Source organism: Scylla paramamosain, unplaced genomic scaffold (genome assembly GCF_035594125.1).
Source record: "Scylla paramamosain isolate STU-SP2022 unplaced genomic scaffold, ASM3559412v1 Contig22, whole genome shotgun sequence".
Classification (NCBI taxonomy): Eukaryota; Metazoa; Arthropoda; class Malacostraca; order Decapoda; family Portunidae; genus Scylla; species Scylla paramamosain.
The window spans coordinates 208,956-224,664 of record NW_026973687.1 but is presented as its reverse complement, the minus strand read 5'-3'; the positions used below and the strand labels follow the sequence as shown (position 1 = coordinate 224,664).

The 15,709-nt window shown below is 41.9% G+C and overlaps 1 protein-coding gene across 1 annotated transcript in view; it reads right to left on the bottom strand.

The window, feature by feature from the left end:
• Nucleotides 1-5,062, bottom strand: part of LOC135097485 (fibrocystin-L-like) — a 45,069-nt gene extending 40,007 nt beyond the window's left edge. The window contains exon 1 of the mRNA XM_063999430.1: nucleotides 4,987-5,062. Within this exon, the coding sequence (XP_063855500.1) occupies nucleotides 4,987-5,062 (76 nt within the window). The remainder of the gene's footprint in view (nucleotides 1-4,986) is intronic.
• Nucleotides 5,063-15,709: the final 10,647 nt, after the last annotated feature.

Here is a 15,709-nt window from a genome sequence, read left to right as displayed (position 1 = left end):
ATATTTTTCCCCAGAACTATGCCAAGTCTGTTCTCCAGCTAGCCAAAAACTCCGCATTAATAGAAAGTGTCAAATTCTTTCAAGATATAATTCCCCTCGTGACTTCTGGCATATAGCTAAAAAAACATCTCCAATAACATTGCTTCTTTTTTCCCTCATTTATTTCAATCAGATGCTATCACATCTATCTCTAAAGCCGAACGCTTCGCTCAGATCTTTGCTAAAAACTCTACCTCTCCTCCACCTTCTGACTACTTCATGCTACTTATTAGAATACTTTGCAATAATGTTTCCCATGCCCTCGCTGGCCTAAACCATGGGATATCTTATGGACCTGATAGGGTCCCTCCTTTTGTTCTCCGAAACTGCGCCTACGTGCTTGCACCTTGCTTAGTCAAACCCTTTCAACTTTTGACTGTCTAGCACAAAGTATTGATTTCCAAACTACCCTCTTACGGCTTGTATCCTTATCTCTGTAACTTCATCTCAAGTTTTCTTTTTGACCGTTCTATTGCTGGTGTGGTAGATGGTCACTGTTCTTCTCATAAATCTATTAAGAGTGGTCTTTCTTAGGATTCTGTCCTGTCACCCACTCTCTTCCTGCTATTTATTAATGATCTTTTAAACCAAACTTCTTGTCCTATCCACTCCTACGCTGATGATATCACCCTGCACTTTTCCACGTCTTTTAATAGACGTCCAACCCGCAGGAATTAAACATTTCACGCAGGGAAGCCATAGAACGCCTGACTTCTGATCTCTCTAGAATTTCTTATTGGGGCAGAACACAGTATTATTCAATTCATCAAAAACTCAGTTCCTCCATATACCAACTCGACTCAACCTTCCAGACAACTATCTCCTCTTCTTCAATGGCACTCAACTGTACCCCCTCTTCTACACTGAACATCATCGGTTTGTCGTTTTCTTATAATCTAAACTGGAAATTTCACGTCTCATCTCTTGCTGAAACAGCCTCTATGAAGTTAAGCGTTCTGAGACGTCTCCGCCAGTTTTTCTCACCCCCCAGCTGCTAAATCTTTATAAGGGCCTTATCCGTCCATATATGGAGCATGCTTCACATTTCTGGGGGGAGGTTCCACTCATGGCGCTCTTTTAGACAGGATGAAATCAAAAGCTTTTCGTCTTATCAACTCCTTCCCTCTAACTGTCTTCAGCCTCTTTCTCATCGCCGGAATGTTGCATCTCTTGCTATCTTCTACCGCTATTTTCATGCTAATTGCTCTTCTGATCTTACTAATTGCATGCCTTCCCTCCTCCCGCGGCCTCGCTGCACAAGACATTCTTCTTTCTCTCACCCCCATTCTGTCCACCTTTCTAACGCAAGAGCTAACCAATATTCCCAGTTATTCATCCCTTTCTCTAGTAAACTCTGGAACTCTCTTCCTGCTTCTGTATTTCCATCTTCCTATGACTTAAACTCCTTTAAGGGGAAGGTTTGAAGACACTTATCCTTCAATTTTTTACCACCACATCGGACCCTATTTAGGACTGGCATCTTCAGTAAGCTTTTTTTTTTTTATTAGATTTTTTTTTTGCCATTGACTTATGTCCCTTCTACATAAAAAAAAAAATAGTAGTAGTTGTAGAAGCAGCAGCAGCTGCAGCAGAAATGGTAGTACTAGTAGTAGCAGCAGCAGCAGCAGCAGCAGCAGTAGTAATAGTAGTAGTAGTAGTAGTAGTAGTAGTAGTAGTAGTAGTAGTTGTAGTAGTAGTAGTAGTAGTAGTAGTAATAGTAATAGTAGTAGTAGTAATAGTAGTAGTGGTAGTAGTAGTAGTAGTAGTAAATGTAGTAATAGTAGTAATAGTAGTAGTAGTAGTAGTAGTAGTAGTAGTAGTAGTAGTAGTAGTAGTAGTAGTGGTAGTAGTAGTAGTAACGGAAGTAGTAGCAACAGTAGTAGTAGTAGTAGTAGTAGCATAAATAGAAGTAAAAGCAGTAGTAATAGCACCAATAACAGAAGTAGTTGTATAAGTAGCATTAATAGTAGTATAACTGCAGTAGTATTACTGTAGTAGTAGTAGTAGTAGCAGTAGCAGTAGTAGTAGTAGTAGTAGTAGTAGTAGTAGTAGTAGTAGTAGCAGCAGCAGCAGCAGCAGCAGCAGAAGTAGTAGTTGTAGTAGTAGCAACAGCAGCAGCAGCGGCAGTAGCAACAACAGCAGCAGCAGCAGCAGCAGCAGCAGCAGCAGCAGCAGTAGCAGCAGCAGCAGCAGCAGTAGTAGTAGTAGCAGCAGGAGCAGCAGCAACAGCAATAGTAGCATTAGTAGTAGTAGTAGTAGTAGTAGTAGTAGTAGTAGTAGTAGTAGTAGTAGTAGTAGTAATAGTAGAAGCAGTAGTAGTAGTAGTACTAGTGCCAGAAGTAGTAATAGTAGTAGTAACATTAGTAATGTTAGTAGTAACAAGTAGTTGTAGAAGTAGCAGTAATAGTAGTATTAATTACTAGTAGTACTAGTACTAGCAGTAGTAATAGTAGTAGTAGTAGTAGTAGTAGTAGTAGTAGTAGTAGTAGTAGTAGAACATAAGAATATAAGAAATAAGAGATGCTGCAAGAAGCGACCAGGCTTACATGTGGCAGTTCCTGTATGAAATATACCTACCTATTTCCATCTATTATCCCCATCCATAAACTTGTCTAATCTTCTCTTAAAGCTCTCTAGTGTCCTAGCACTAACAACATGATTACTGAGTCCGTTCCACTCATGTACCATTCTATTTGAGAACTATTTTTTTCCTATCTCCTTCAAAAACCTAAATTTTTCAAGCTTGAACCCGTTCTTTCTTGTTCTACCCTGGCTGCTGATCCTAAGAATTTTGCTTATATCTCCCTTGTTATAACCCTTATACCACTTAAAGACTTCTACCAGGTCCCCTCTTAACTTACATCTCTCTAAAGAATGTAAATTTAACAGCTTCAATCTCGCCTCGTAAGGAATACTCCTCATTCCCTGTATTCTTTTAGTCATCCTCCTCTGTACTGATTCTAATAGACCTATATCTTTCCTGTAATGTGGGAACCAGAACTGCATAGCGTAGTCTAGATGAGGTCTGACCAACGCCAAGTATGACTTTAATATTACTTCCGGCCTTCTACTTTTAACACCTAAAAATTAATCCTAGTACCCTATTTGCCCTGTCCCTGGCTTCTATGCATTGTTTCCCTTGACGGAGTTCAGCGGTAACTATAACTCCTAAATCTTTCTCGTACCCTGTACCTACCAGTGTTTGGTTGTTTAATGTGTACCTATTGTGTGGGTTTCCTCTATCTACGCTAAGTACTTTGCATAAATTGATATTAAATTGTACTTGCCATCTATCCGTCCATTAATTTATTCTATCTAAATCTGCCTGCAAGGCGATGGCATCCGATTCTGACCTAATTAATCTACCTATCTTCGTATCATCCGCAAATTTACTAACATCACTACTAATTCCACTGTCCAAGTCATTGATATATATTATATATCCTCTACCTACGCTAAGTACTTTGCATTTATTGATATTAAATTGCATATGCCATCTATCGTCCATTCATTCATTCTATCTAAATCTGCCTGCAAGGCGATGGCATCCGATTCTGACCTAATTAATCTACCTATCTTTGTGTCATCCGCAAATTTATTAACATCACTACTAATTCCACTGTCCAAGTCATTGATATATATTAATTATAGAACAATGGTTCTAATACTGATCCCTGTGGCACCCCACTAATTACATGACCCCACTCGGATTTCGACCCGTTTATTACAACTCTCAGTCGCCTGTCAGTAAGCCATGATCCTATCCAGCGTAACTCCTTCCCATCTATCCCGTGTGCCCTAACCTTTCTCAGGAGGCTTTGATGGGGTACCTTGTCAAATGCTTTACAAAATCCAGATATAAGATAGTAGTAGTAGTAGTAGTAGTAGTAGTAGTAGTAGTAGTAGTAGTAGTAGTAGTAGTAGTAGTAATAGTAGTAGCAGTATTAACGGAAGAAGTAGTAGTAGTAGTAGTAGTAGTAGTAGTAGCAGCAGCAGCAGCAAAAATAGTAGTAAAAGTAATAGTAACAATCACAGTTGTAGTAGCAACAGTAACAGAAGTAGTTGTATAAGTAGTAGTAATAATACTATTACTGTAGTAGTAGTAGTAGTAGTAGTAGTAGTAGTAATAGTAGCAGAAGTAGTAGTTGCAGTAGTAGTAGCACCAGAAGTAGTAGTTGTAGTAGTAGCAGCAGCAGCAACAGCAGCGGCAGCAGCAGCAACAGCAGCAACAGTAGTAGCAGCAGCAGCAGCAACAGCAGTAGTAGTAGTTGTAGTAGTAGTAGTAGTGGTGGTAGTAGTAGTAGTAGTAGCAGAAGTAGTAGTTGCAGTAGTAGTAGCACCAGAAGTAGTAGTTGTAGTAGTAGCAGCAGCAGCAGCAGCAGCAGCAGCAGCGGCAGCAGCAGCAACAGCAGCAACAGTAGTAGCAGCAGCAGCAGCAACAGCAGTAGTAGTAGTTGTAGTAGTAGTAGTAGTGGTAGTAGTAGTAGTAGTAGTAGTAGTAGTAGTAGTAATAGTAGTAGTAGTAATAGAGTAGTAGTAATAGTAGTAGTAGTAGTAGTAGTAGTAGTAGTAGTAGTGACAAAAGAAGTAGTAGTAGTAGTAAAAGTAGTAGTAACAGTCACAGTAGTAGTAACAGCAGCTTCAGAAGTTGTTGTAGAAGTAGTAGTAATAGTAGCATTATTGTAGTAATAGTAGTAGTGGTAGTAGTAGTAGTAGTAGTAGTAGTAGTAGTAGTAGTAGTAGTAGTAGTAGTAGTAGTAGTAGTAGCAGCAGCAGCAACAACAACAGGAGTAGAAGACATGTTGAGTGACGCATGCGGAATCAATCCTCATCATCCGTCGTTTCCCAGGAGCACAGGCACTGTTGCCTCTATACAGACAATTTGGTCATTGGTGCAGATCTAGTCATCTCTCACTCTGTTGAGAATAAATTGTTAAGTGTACTCACCAACGTGGAGGAACGCGGCGCGGGGCAGCAGCAGGCCGTGTGGCACCACCACATCGGAGTCTTGTCTGTACGTCATGGTTCAGTTGAAGACTTTGCCGAGACGAGCCAAGTTCACCTTACTGGCCACAGCTGCAGCACACACTCACACACACGTTACATTAACATTACTGTGCAGGTATGTTCACGTTCAATAATGTATCTGGCACTTGTTATGAACGAGGAGCGCATGGACATTTGAAACATTTGAAACATATAATAATAACACCCAAGGAAATGCAGCAACACTAATTTGCAATCTTTTAATTACTAGATCTTGAATTCTGGCAGAAATAATAAATGAATAAAAATAAAAAATCTGAATAAGCTACAAAAACGTATATTTCTTCAATGTTTGTCCTCATGTTTTAGGCGTGTGATGAGACCGACTGTCAAGAAAACTAATTGGTGGGACAAACACAGAGTTTCGATAATTTCCTTGCAGGTAATCAGACGCATTTTTATTAGCTGAAGGTTTGATAATAATTTCTGTCAGCTGAAGGTTTGATAGCAATTTCACCAATATCTTCATTGAATATTTCTGCAATTTGACTGTTGAGTATAAAATTTTTATGTCTTGCATTAGATATCGTGTTTGGTGGTGACAATCTGTTGATTCATACCTTTCGGAGTCTTACTCTTACAACATTTAATTAAAGGCCTCTAGAGGAACTAGTTAGCGTTTTTTAGTGTTGTTTTGATTCGAGTGACATTTAAACCAGTATTTTTCATTCTCAGTGTGAAAAACACCCACGAGAACTCGACAGATAATTTATGTGGCTTCTGAAAATAGTTCTTATTGGAGCCCGGAGTGTTCCTAATCACAGGTATAGACAGGCATAACACACCCTTCCGTTCGGTCATGTTCACACACGCTTATTCGACAAATACTTGACTCAGAAAAGGGGAAAATGTTTTTCTTTGAGCAAAACTATTTCCTGCTCAAGACAAATTTTCATAATATCAAGCGATGCAATGAAGTGAATTGTTGAACTCGTTTCATTAACTAAATCTACTACACGAGGTTGCTGTATTAAATAAAGGAGGAGTCAATGTTATAAGCAAGAATAAGATGTCTCTAAAAAAAAAAAAAAAAGAAAGAAAGGGATTATGGAAATAACTTTAGCTTGCTTATTTCGATACTTTATTTCTCGGCAAACTATGCCGAGAAATCTACACAATGAAGGGACCAGCAGTGAAATCAATGAAGTGAATGGATCTGAATTTAACCTAACCTAACCTAACCATCAGATGAAACCGCTAATGTAATTTCAATATTATCCGAAAGAAAACACTTACTAGAGGGGGATTCAAAGGAGAGGAATATCCACGGTTGTCCTGGAGAGCGGCGAGCGGGAAGGCAGTAGGAAGGCTTTATGTCTCCCGGGTGGAAAAGCACAGCGGCGGCAGAGTCAAGGAGTCGGTGGTCGTACACAAGCTCACACCTGCTCTCCGGGAACTGGCGGAACACTTACCTGATGGATGCACTAAATAAGGAGAGACTAGGAGTGGTGGAGGCAGCGACGGTGGTGGTACTGGTGATGGTGATGGTGGTGATGGTGGTGATAATGTTTTGGGAATGAGGCTGAATCTAGATGATTATTTTTCCTTTTATGATACGCATCCATTACTTCTGCCTCGCAGGGAAAATTGAACTTACCATCCAGGCTTCAGTATTTCTTAACCTGAATAGCTAACGTAAGTAATGGTTCTTTCCGCAATTCGGAATGAATCGGGTAATAATATTAGAAATCTTATAAAAAATTGAAAATTGCAGGCACTGCTGATAATTAACTCCCATAACACAGAAATGGCAGAACATTGGTGTGTCTGACGGAACAAAACATGCGATATGATTTTACAAAACTGAAAAGCATCGGGCTTATTTATTTATTTTTTTCTAGTCAGCTTTTGTAGGAAGACTGTCAGCACATCAAGGGACTCGGGATTAATTCCGAGTCCACAACAAAAGTAAGTACCACGCATCAATTAACTTCTGCAAGGCCAAGAGCGTACAAGTTCAGTCAGACGCTTCCTCCTTGTCGCTGCTCTGCTGTGCGTCTCACTGGATGCCTATCGCACATTATATTTTCACACGCTTTTCTTTATTATTTTTTTTCTAATTACCAATAGACTGAGTGGGAGTAAAAGAAACCATGTGGTAAACGAGGAACAGGACAGATAGCATTCTTTTATCTCCGCCCTTGAGGGAAGGAGTGGAGTGGTCGTGTGAGGCTGAACAACTCCTGATTAGATGTTATTGTGCGGAGGGAACAAATAAATAAATAAAGGAAAGGAAAAGAATCAGCCGTAACCTTCATTTCACATGAGTGTTCTTCACCTGTAAAAGATTTGCTCCCAGGTGAAGAAAGCTCTGCTCTCCCCAAAGCGATGAGGAAGCACTTGCTGGCAAACGCGCCGCGCCCCCGCTCCCGCCCAGAGCCTCGCCTGCAGCGGGCGGGGCCACCTCACACACACACACACACACACACACACACACATAAAGAATAACGTGTTATCATAATCATAATAATGATAATGTTTGTGGTAGCACTGAATAATAACGATACTAATAATAGCAGTATTAAGTAGAAAGTGTTGGTGAATGGAAATACTTAATGATTATAATGATGAATGTATACCCTATAACTCTCCTAATCATAATATAATTTTTCCAGTCATGCCTCCTCACGTCTCTTGCTTCGATTGTGTGAACGCTTTACGGGGGACTTCCTGTCCCGGCGAGGCACCAGGAGGACTGGTGACGGTGAAGCTAAGCCTCCCAAAGTTGCCAGTGCCTAACAGCCTAAAGGCTGTTAAGCACTGGTAGGTTTTTATTCGTACACTTACTGATGTGCGATGAACGGCGAAGAAGAGATGTAGCAATAGGAAAGTAGTGTAGCTGAATGTGGCAGCCAAACAAGTTGAGTTGCAAAGCAGAGCATGTGAAACAGTAGCCGAAGAAGTTCAGTTTGCAGTTGCTGAGAGTGTCATTGTCTGAAGTGCTGGCTAATTATCCAGGAACACAGTTTGTTTGCACGATGAAGTGAGCAAACTCACCCCACATACAGCGCCGAGAGTATTCTCTAGTCTCTGTACATATCTTTACATAATTATACAATTTATACATGTCATGCATAAAGAACAAAGCCCCGAAAACTGTTACTCTCCCTCATCAACACAAACCCAATTACTCGTCTTATATGGTCTTATATAGTTTTATATGGTAACTGGCTGCTAACATTTCGCCACAAACTACACGGAGCCAGTTTATTTATTTTCTTATTCATGTTTTGCATAGGTAAGAAATAATTCGAAATAGACAGCCAGACAGACATGGCGTGGCGCGCCTTACCCTCGTGGAGGGCGAGCGCTCTGCATTGTGCTGATGGAAAACAATCAACATAGCATTCCCAGCATTAAGCCTGGTACACATTATGCATCATGTATCAGCCACGTGATGCAGTAGTGGTGTTGAAAAAAATTACTAGCGGCCAAACTGTACTGCATCACTGCTCACATTGTTCTCGGCAACTTCTCGCGCGCCAGCTGCTCAGTGACAGTTCAACTTTCATGCGGGGAGGATGTGCGCCGATGATGGAATCTGCCAGGAGACTCTACTATGGAGTGTAGTTGCTCTGTGTGCAGCAAAAAAGAAACTTTTGAGGAGGAAGAAACGTAGAGCCTTGTGGTGTAAGCAATGGCTTTCTCGGCGACATCTGAAGGGAAGCTTCAATCAAATATTTATGGAGCTACAGGTCGAAAATCCAACAGACTTCAAAAATTACACAAGAATGCCAATCCCTGCATTCTATAAATTGCTGACAAAAATTGAACCCTACATTTGTAAGCAGGACACCAGCTTTCGGGACAGCATATCACCAGGAGCTCGTCTGGAGGCTACACTACGCTTTCTTTTATTGTTTCCAAGCTTGCACTTCTGACGCTTCTCATTTTATACTGCTTGGACTTGATGTTCCAAACAGATGGATGTTCCTTGAGCAATTCAATGAAATGTTGGGTGTTGGCCCTTGTCCACTCAAAGGGTATGGCGGGTGGTGGAGATTGGAGAGCCATCGGCGCTGGAGCGGAGCGTGACCGGACGTCCTATCGCTCTGACTGGTCATGCATCACTGAGCTGCAATTTGAAAATCGAGCCGACCCAGCAACACGTTGGTGATGCGCTTTCGTGTTGAAAAACGACTTTTTCAACACATCCATTCAACACGATGCGCATCATGATACATAATGTGTACGGGGCTTAATTACCATCACTAACATTACCATCAACACCACGCCGCCTCCTCGCCTCTGCACTTGCAGGCACGGCATCACCGCCACGAATGTTCCCGCCTGGGTGCCTTTCAGGTGTGGAGTTACTGGGACTGGAAGCTGCGATGCGTCCACCTGGAGCAGAGCAAAGGACAGGAAAGGACCTCACTACTTGTCCATGAGAGAGAGAGAGAGAGAGAGAGAGAGAGAGAGAGAGAGAGAGAGAGAGAGAGAGAGAGAGAGAGAGAGAGAGGATAAATCACCAGAGATTTTCGCATCTTAACGGTGCATAACGTAACTTAGTGTTGACATGCAATGGTCCTCAGAGACGTGCTTATTGAAAAATTTCGTGCTTCTCGCTTGTTATTTATTTTATTACAGCAAAGAATTACATACATTTTCATACAGACAAAACTCAGGTTACCAACACCTGGAGTCTCATCCTCCCCTTGTGGCCTCCCTGCATGAACACCCTCCCCCACCAACATTCACAGACACTCACACACTTTGAACAAGAAATAACAGGTTCAAGCTTGAAAAATTTAGGTTTAGGAAGGAGATAGGAAAAAATTGGTTCTCAAATAGAGTGGTAGATGAGTGGAACGGACTCAGTAATGATGTAGTTAGTGCTAGGACACTAGAGAGCTTTAAGAGAAGATTGAACACCCTCCCCCACCAACATTCACAGACACTCACACACTTTGAACAAGAAATAACAGGTTCAAGCTTGAAAAATTTAGGTTTAGGAAGGAGATAGGAAAAAATTGGTTCTCAAATAGAGTGGTAGATGAGTGGAACGGACTCAGTAATGATGTAGTTAGTGCTAGGACACTAGAGAGCTTTAAGAGAAGATTAGACAAGTTTATGGATAGGGATAGCAGACGGAAATAGGTAGGTGTGTTTCATACAGGGACTGCCGCGTGTAAGCCTGGTCACTTCTTGCAGCTTCCCTTATTTCTTATGTTCTTATGTTCTTATCCACCACCGCGCTCATAGCCAAACCGACACTCACGTACACACACTGCATCATGCCCAAACCCGCCTCGTGTCACCAGCGGCCTCCTCACGCGCTCATCTCAACTTTTTCAGAGCTGTTAACGCCTCGTGATATCTAACTCTCGTCCGGCTGCCACTAAAAGACACACACACAGACACACACACACTATCCACCCCTCTGATGCTAAGAGTTAACCAGTATTCTAAGTCATTCATCCCTTTCTCTGGTAAACTCTGGAACACCCTGCCTGCTTCTGTATTTTGACCTTCCTATGACTTGAATTCCTTCAAGAGCAAGGTTTCAAGACACTTATCCTTCAGTTTTTTACTACCGCTTTGGACCCTTTTCTGGGACTGGCATCTCAGTGGGCTTTTTTTGGGGGGCAGGGGGGAATTTTTTTGCCCTTGGCCAGTGTCCCTCCTACATATAAAAAAAAAAATAAATAAATAAATAAAAAAAATAGATGCGGACACTGGATCACACGAGTGCACCTCAGGACATGTAAACAACTTCCTGTAATGAACAATGATGAGCATCAATCAGCCACACATATTCTGGTTCGTATATATATACATATACATGAGAAGGGGTCGTCCATAAGGAATGTTATGTGGCAGAGGAAAGCACAGACCCACAGCACTGGCAGTATTTCCTTAGTTTTGGTTACGTTGCGGGAAATATAATCTTCAGACCATCAAACTAAAACATAAGCTCCTGTGACACCAACACAATATGAACACACACACCCTATCTTGCCGTGGAGGGCTCCTGTTGCTCCTGCTGGTACATGGAAACCAAAACACAACCTATGTTAAATGTTGCAGACGCTAAATATTGTGTAGTGTCGTTTAGTGTTAAATGTTCTGCAGTGTTGCTTAGTGTTAAATGTTGTGCAGCGTTGTTTTGTGTTAAATGTTGTGTAGCATTGTTTAGTGTCAAATGTTGTGTAGCGTTGTTAAGTGTTAAATGTTCTGCAGCGTTGTTTAGTGTTAAATGTTCTGCAGCGTTGTTTAGTGTTAAATGTTGTGTAGCGTTGTTTAGTGTTAAATGTTGTGTAGCGTTGTTTAGTGTTAAATGTTGTGTAGCGTTGTTTAGTGTTAAATGTTCTGCAGAATTTGTTTAGTGTTAAATGTTGTGTAGCGTCTGTAACTTTCAGCAGTTTGTGTTTTGATTTCCGTCCGCCTCGGCAAGATACGGTGAGTGTTTATATTATGTTGGTGTCATAGGAGCTTAGATGGTCCCCAGTTAACACGAGTCAGTCACTTTCTTCCTCTATTCAAGAGTGACGTTTTATTGCATTTGTAGTGATTTTCAACCAGTTTTAGTTTAAAAGGTCAAAAGATGGGACTGTGTGTTCCTGAAAATAACTAAAAATAAAGGAATGCTGCTAGTACTGTGCGTCTACGCTTTCCTCTGCAACACTGGATTCAAAACGATAAGCTTTTCTTATATAATATATATATATATATATATATATATATATATATATATATATATATATATATATATATATATATATATATATAATGGAGGAGGCAGTAGACACCTGCTGAAACGATAATTACTCCCAGTGAGGTCTAAGGCACTGTTCAGGGGGTGCTGTGAACTTATCATTAAACCCAGCTGTGACCTCACTAAACGTTTCTCTTTGTGTCTCACAACACTAGGAGGCAGTCACAGCCTACCCTCTAAAGACAACTCTCTTCCTCCACACAAAACTTCAAGCACCTAATAACACACACACCCTTCAATCAAAAATTTTAAAATCCTCATGGCGACTCCTACACCAGCCTCGGAGTCCCCATCTGGGGAGGGGACCATAAAATTAATGTCCCCAGGTCGGACTGCCTTTCTGTTGACGACCCCAAGTGTCTTGACACCCCCCTCAACTTTTTCTTCATTAACTTCTGCAACATTCGTGGTCTAAGATCTAATTTTCAATCTGTAAAACACCACCTCTCCTCTTCTAAACCTCATCTTCTTTTCCTCACTGAAACTCAGGTATCTGAGGCAACTGACAGTAGCCCCTTTTCTGTTCCCTCCTACTTTCTCTATCCTCATTTTCGATCCAAAGCTGGATGCTGCGTTTATGTGCGCAATGACTTAACTTGCTCTCGTGCCCACGCTCTTGAATCTTCCGAGTTTTCCACCATCTGGCTACGACTACAGAGTCACTCTCATACTAAATTTTTCTGTGCTGTATACCTCTCTCCTAACTCCTCTGACTATAAGAAATTCTTTGACTACTTAACTTCCAAAGTGGAGCACATTCTGATCCTCTTCCCTTTTGCAGAGATCTCCATTCTTGGAGACTTCAATGTTCACCACCAGCTTTGGCTTTCCTCTCCCTTCACTGACCATCCTGGTGAACTAGCCTACAACTTTGCTATCCTCCATGACCTAGAGCAATAGGTACAACACCCTACTCGTATTCCTGACCATCTTGGAGATACGCCCAACATTCTTGACCTTTTCCTGACCTCTAATCCTTCTGCTTATGCTGTCACCCTTTCTTCTCCGTTGGGCTCCTCAGATCACAATCTCATATCTTTATCTTGTCCTATCACTCCAATCCCTCCTCAGGATCCCCCTAAGCGAAGGTGCCTCTGGCGTTTTGCCTCTGCTAGTTCGGGAGACCTGAGGAGGTATTTTGCTGATTTTCCTTGGAATGACTACTGCTTCTGTGTCAGAAACCCGTCTTTGTGTGCTGAGCGCATAACAGAGGTGATAGTGTCTGGCATGGAGGCATACATTCCTCACTCTTTTTCTCGTCGTAAACCTTCTAAACCTTGGTTTAACACAGCTTATTCTCGTGCTATACATGATAGAGAGGTGGCCCACAAAAGGTGGGCCACCTTCCATCACCAGAATCTCATGCACTTTATATTTCTGCCGGAACCATGCCAAGTCTGTTCTCCAACTAGCCAAAAACTCCTTCATTAACAGAAAAAGTCAAAACCTTTCAAGATCTAACTCCCCTCGTGATTTCTGGCATCTAGCCAAAAATATCTCCAATAACTTTGTTTCTTCTTCTTTCCCTCCTCTACTTCAACCAGATGGCACCACTGCTATCACATCTATTTCTAAAGCTGAACTCATTGCTCAAACCTTTGCTAAAAACTCTACCTTGGACGATTCTGGGCTTGTTCCTCCCTCTCCTCCACCCTCTGACTACTTCATGCCACCTATTAAAATTCTTCGCAATGAAGTTTTCCATGCCCTCGCTGGCCTAAACCCTCGGAAGGCTTATGGACCTGATGGGGTCCCTCCTATTGTTCTCCGAAACTGTGCCTCCGTGCTTGCACCTTGCCTAGTCAAACTCTTTCAGCTCTTTCTGTCAACATCTATCTTTCCTTCTTGCTGGAAGTTTACCTACCTTCAACCTGTTCCTAAAAAAGGTGACCGTTCTAATCCCTCAAACTACTGTCCTATTGCTTTAATTTCCTGCCTATCTAAAATTTTTGAATCTATCCTCAACAGGAAGATTCTTAAACATCTATCACTTCACAACTTTCTATATGACTGCCAGTATGGGTTCCATCAGGGCCGCTCTACTGGTGATCTTCTGGCTTTCCTTACTGAGTCTTGGTCATCCTCTTTTAGAGATTTTGGTGAAACTTTTGCTGTTACCTTGGACATATCAAAAGCTTTTGATAGAGTCTGGCACAAAGCTTTGATTTCCAAACTACCCTCCTACGGTTTCTATCCTTCTCTCTGTAACTTCATCTCAAGTTTCCTTTCTGACCGTTCTATTGCTGTTGTGGTAGACGGTCACTGTTCTTCTCCTAAATCTATTAACAGTGGTGTTCCTCAGGGTTCTGTCCTGTCACCCACTCTCTTCTTATTATTCATTAATGATCTTCTAAACCAAACTTCTTGTCCTATCCACTCCTACGCTGATGATACCACCCTGCACTTTTCCACGTCTTTTCATAGACGTCCAACCCTTCAGGAGGTAAACATATCACCCAAGGAAGCCACAGAACGCCGACTTCTGATCTTTCTAAAATTTCTGATTGGGGCAGAGCAAACTTGGTATTGTTCAATGCCTCAAAAACTCAATTCCTCCATCTAGCAACTCGACACAACTTTCCAGACAACTATCCCCTCTTCTTCAATGACACTCAACTGTCCCCCTCTTCTGAACTTCCTCGGTCTGTCCTTTACTTATAATCTGAACTGGAAACTTCACATCTCATCTCTAGCTAAAACAGCTTCTATGAAGTTAGGTGTTCTGAGACGTCTCCGCCAGTTTTTCTCACCCCCCCAGCTGCTAACTCTGTACAAGGGCCTTATCCATCCATGTATGGAGTATGCTTCACATGTCTGGGGGGGTTCCACTCATACTGCTCTTCTAGACAGGGTGGAATCAAAAGCTTTTCGTCTCATCAACTCCATTCCTCTAACTGACTGTCTTCAGCCTTTCTCTCACCGCCGCAATGTGTCATATCTAGCTGTCTTTCTACTGCTATTTTCATGCTAACTGCTCTTCTGATCCTGCTAACTGCATGCCTCCCCTCCTTCCGCGGCCTCGCTGCACAAGACTTTCTTCTTTCTCTCACCCCTATTCTGTCCACCTCTCTAACGCAAGAGTTAACCAGTATTCTCAATCATTCATCCCTTTCTCTCGTAAATTCTGGAACTCCCTGCCTGCTTCTGTATTTCCACCTTCCTATGACTTGAATTCCTTCAAGAGGGAGGTTTCAAGACACTTATCCACCAATTTTTTTACCACTGCTTTGACCCTTTTATGGGACTGGCATTTCAGTGGACATTTTTTTTATCAGATTTTTGTTGCCCTTGGCCAGTGTCCTTCCTACATAAAAAAATAAATAAATAAATAAATAAAATCATTTTCTCTCTCGCTCTCTCTCTCTCTCTCTCTCTCTCTCTCTCTCTCTCTCTCTCTCTCTCTCTCTCTCTCTCTCTCTCTCTCTCCCCCCCCCCCCTCTCTCTCTCTCTCTCTCTCTCTCTCTCTCTCTCTCTCTGTGTGTGTGTGTGTGTGTGTGTAAGTGTGTGTGTGTGTGTGTGTGTGTGTGTGTGTGTGTGTGTGTGTGTGTGTGTGTGTGTGTGTGTAATTCGAGGCGTGTGTATTGCGAAATATTAAAGCACATGCAGTTTAAGTTTCCTCCTCCTGCTCCTCCTCCTCCTCTTAATGAAATGTCATATACAAGAACGTGACCTTCCCAGAAACGGACCTTCAACTCACTCTCTTCTTCCCCTTTCCTTCCCTCACTCCTCCCCTCACCCTCTCTTGCCTTAACCCTCCTGTCTTTCCCCTTCCTTCTTTCTTCCTTTTCTCTCTTCCCCCTCCCTTCATCATTCCTTCCTCTTTCACCCTCTCCTTTCTTCACTCTTGTCTTTCTTTCTCCTTTCCTCCCTTTACCCTCTTTCCCCTTCACACTCTCTCCCTTCCTC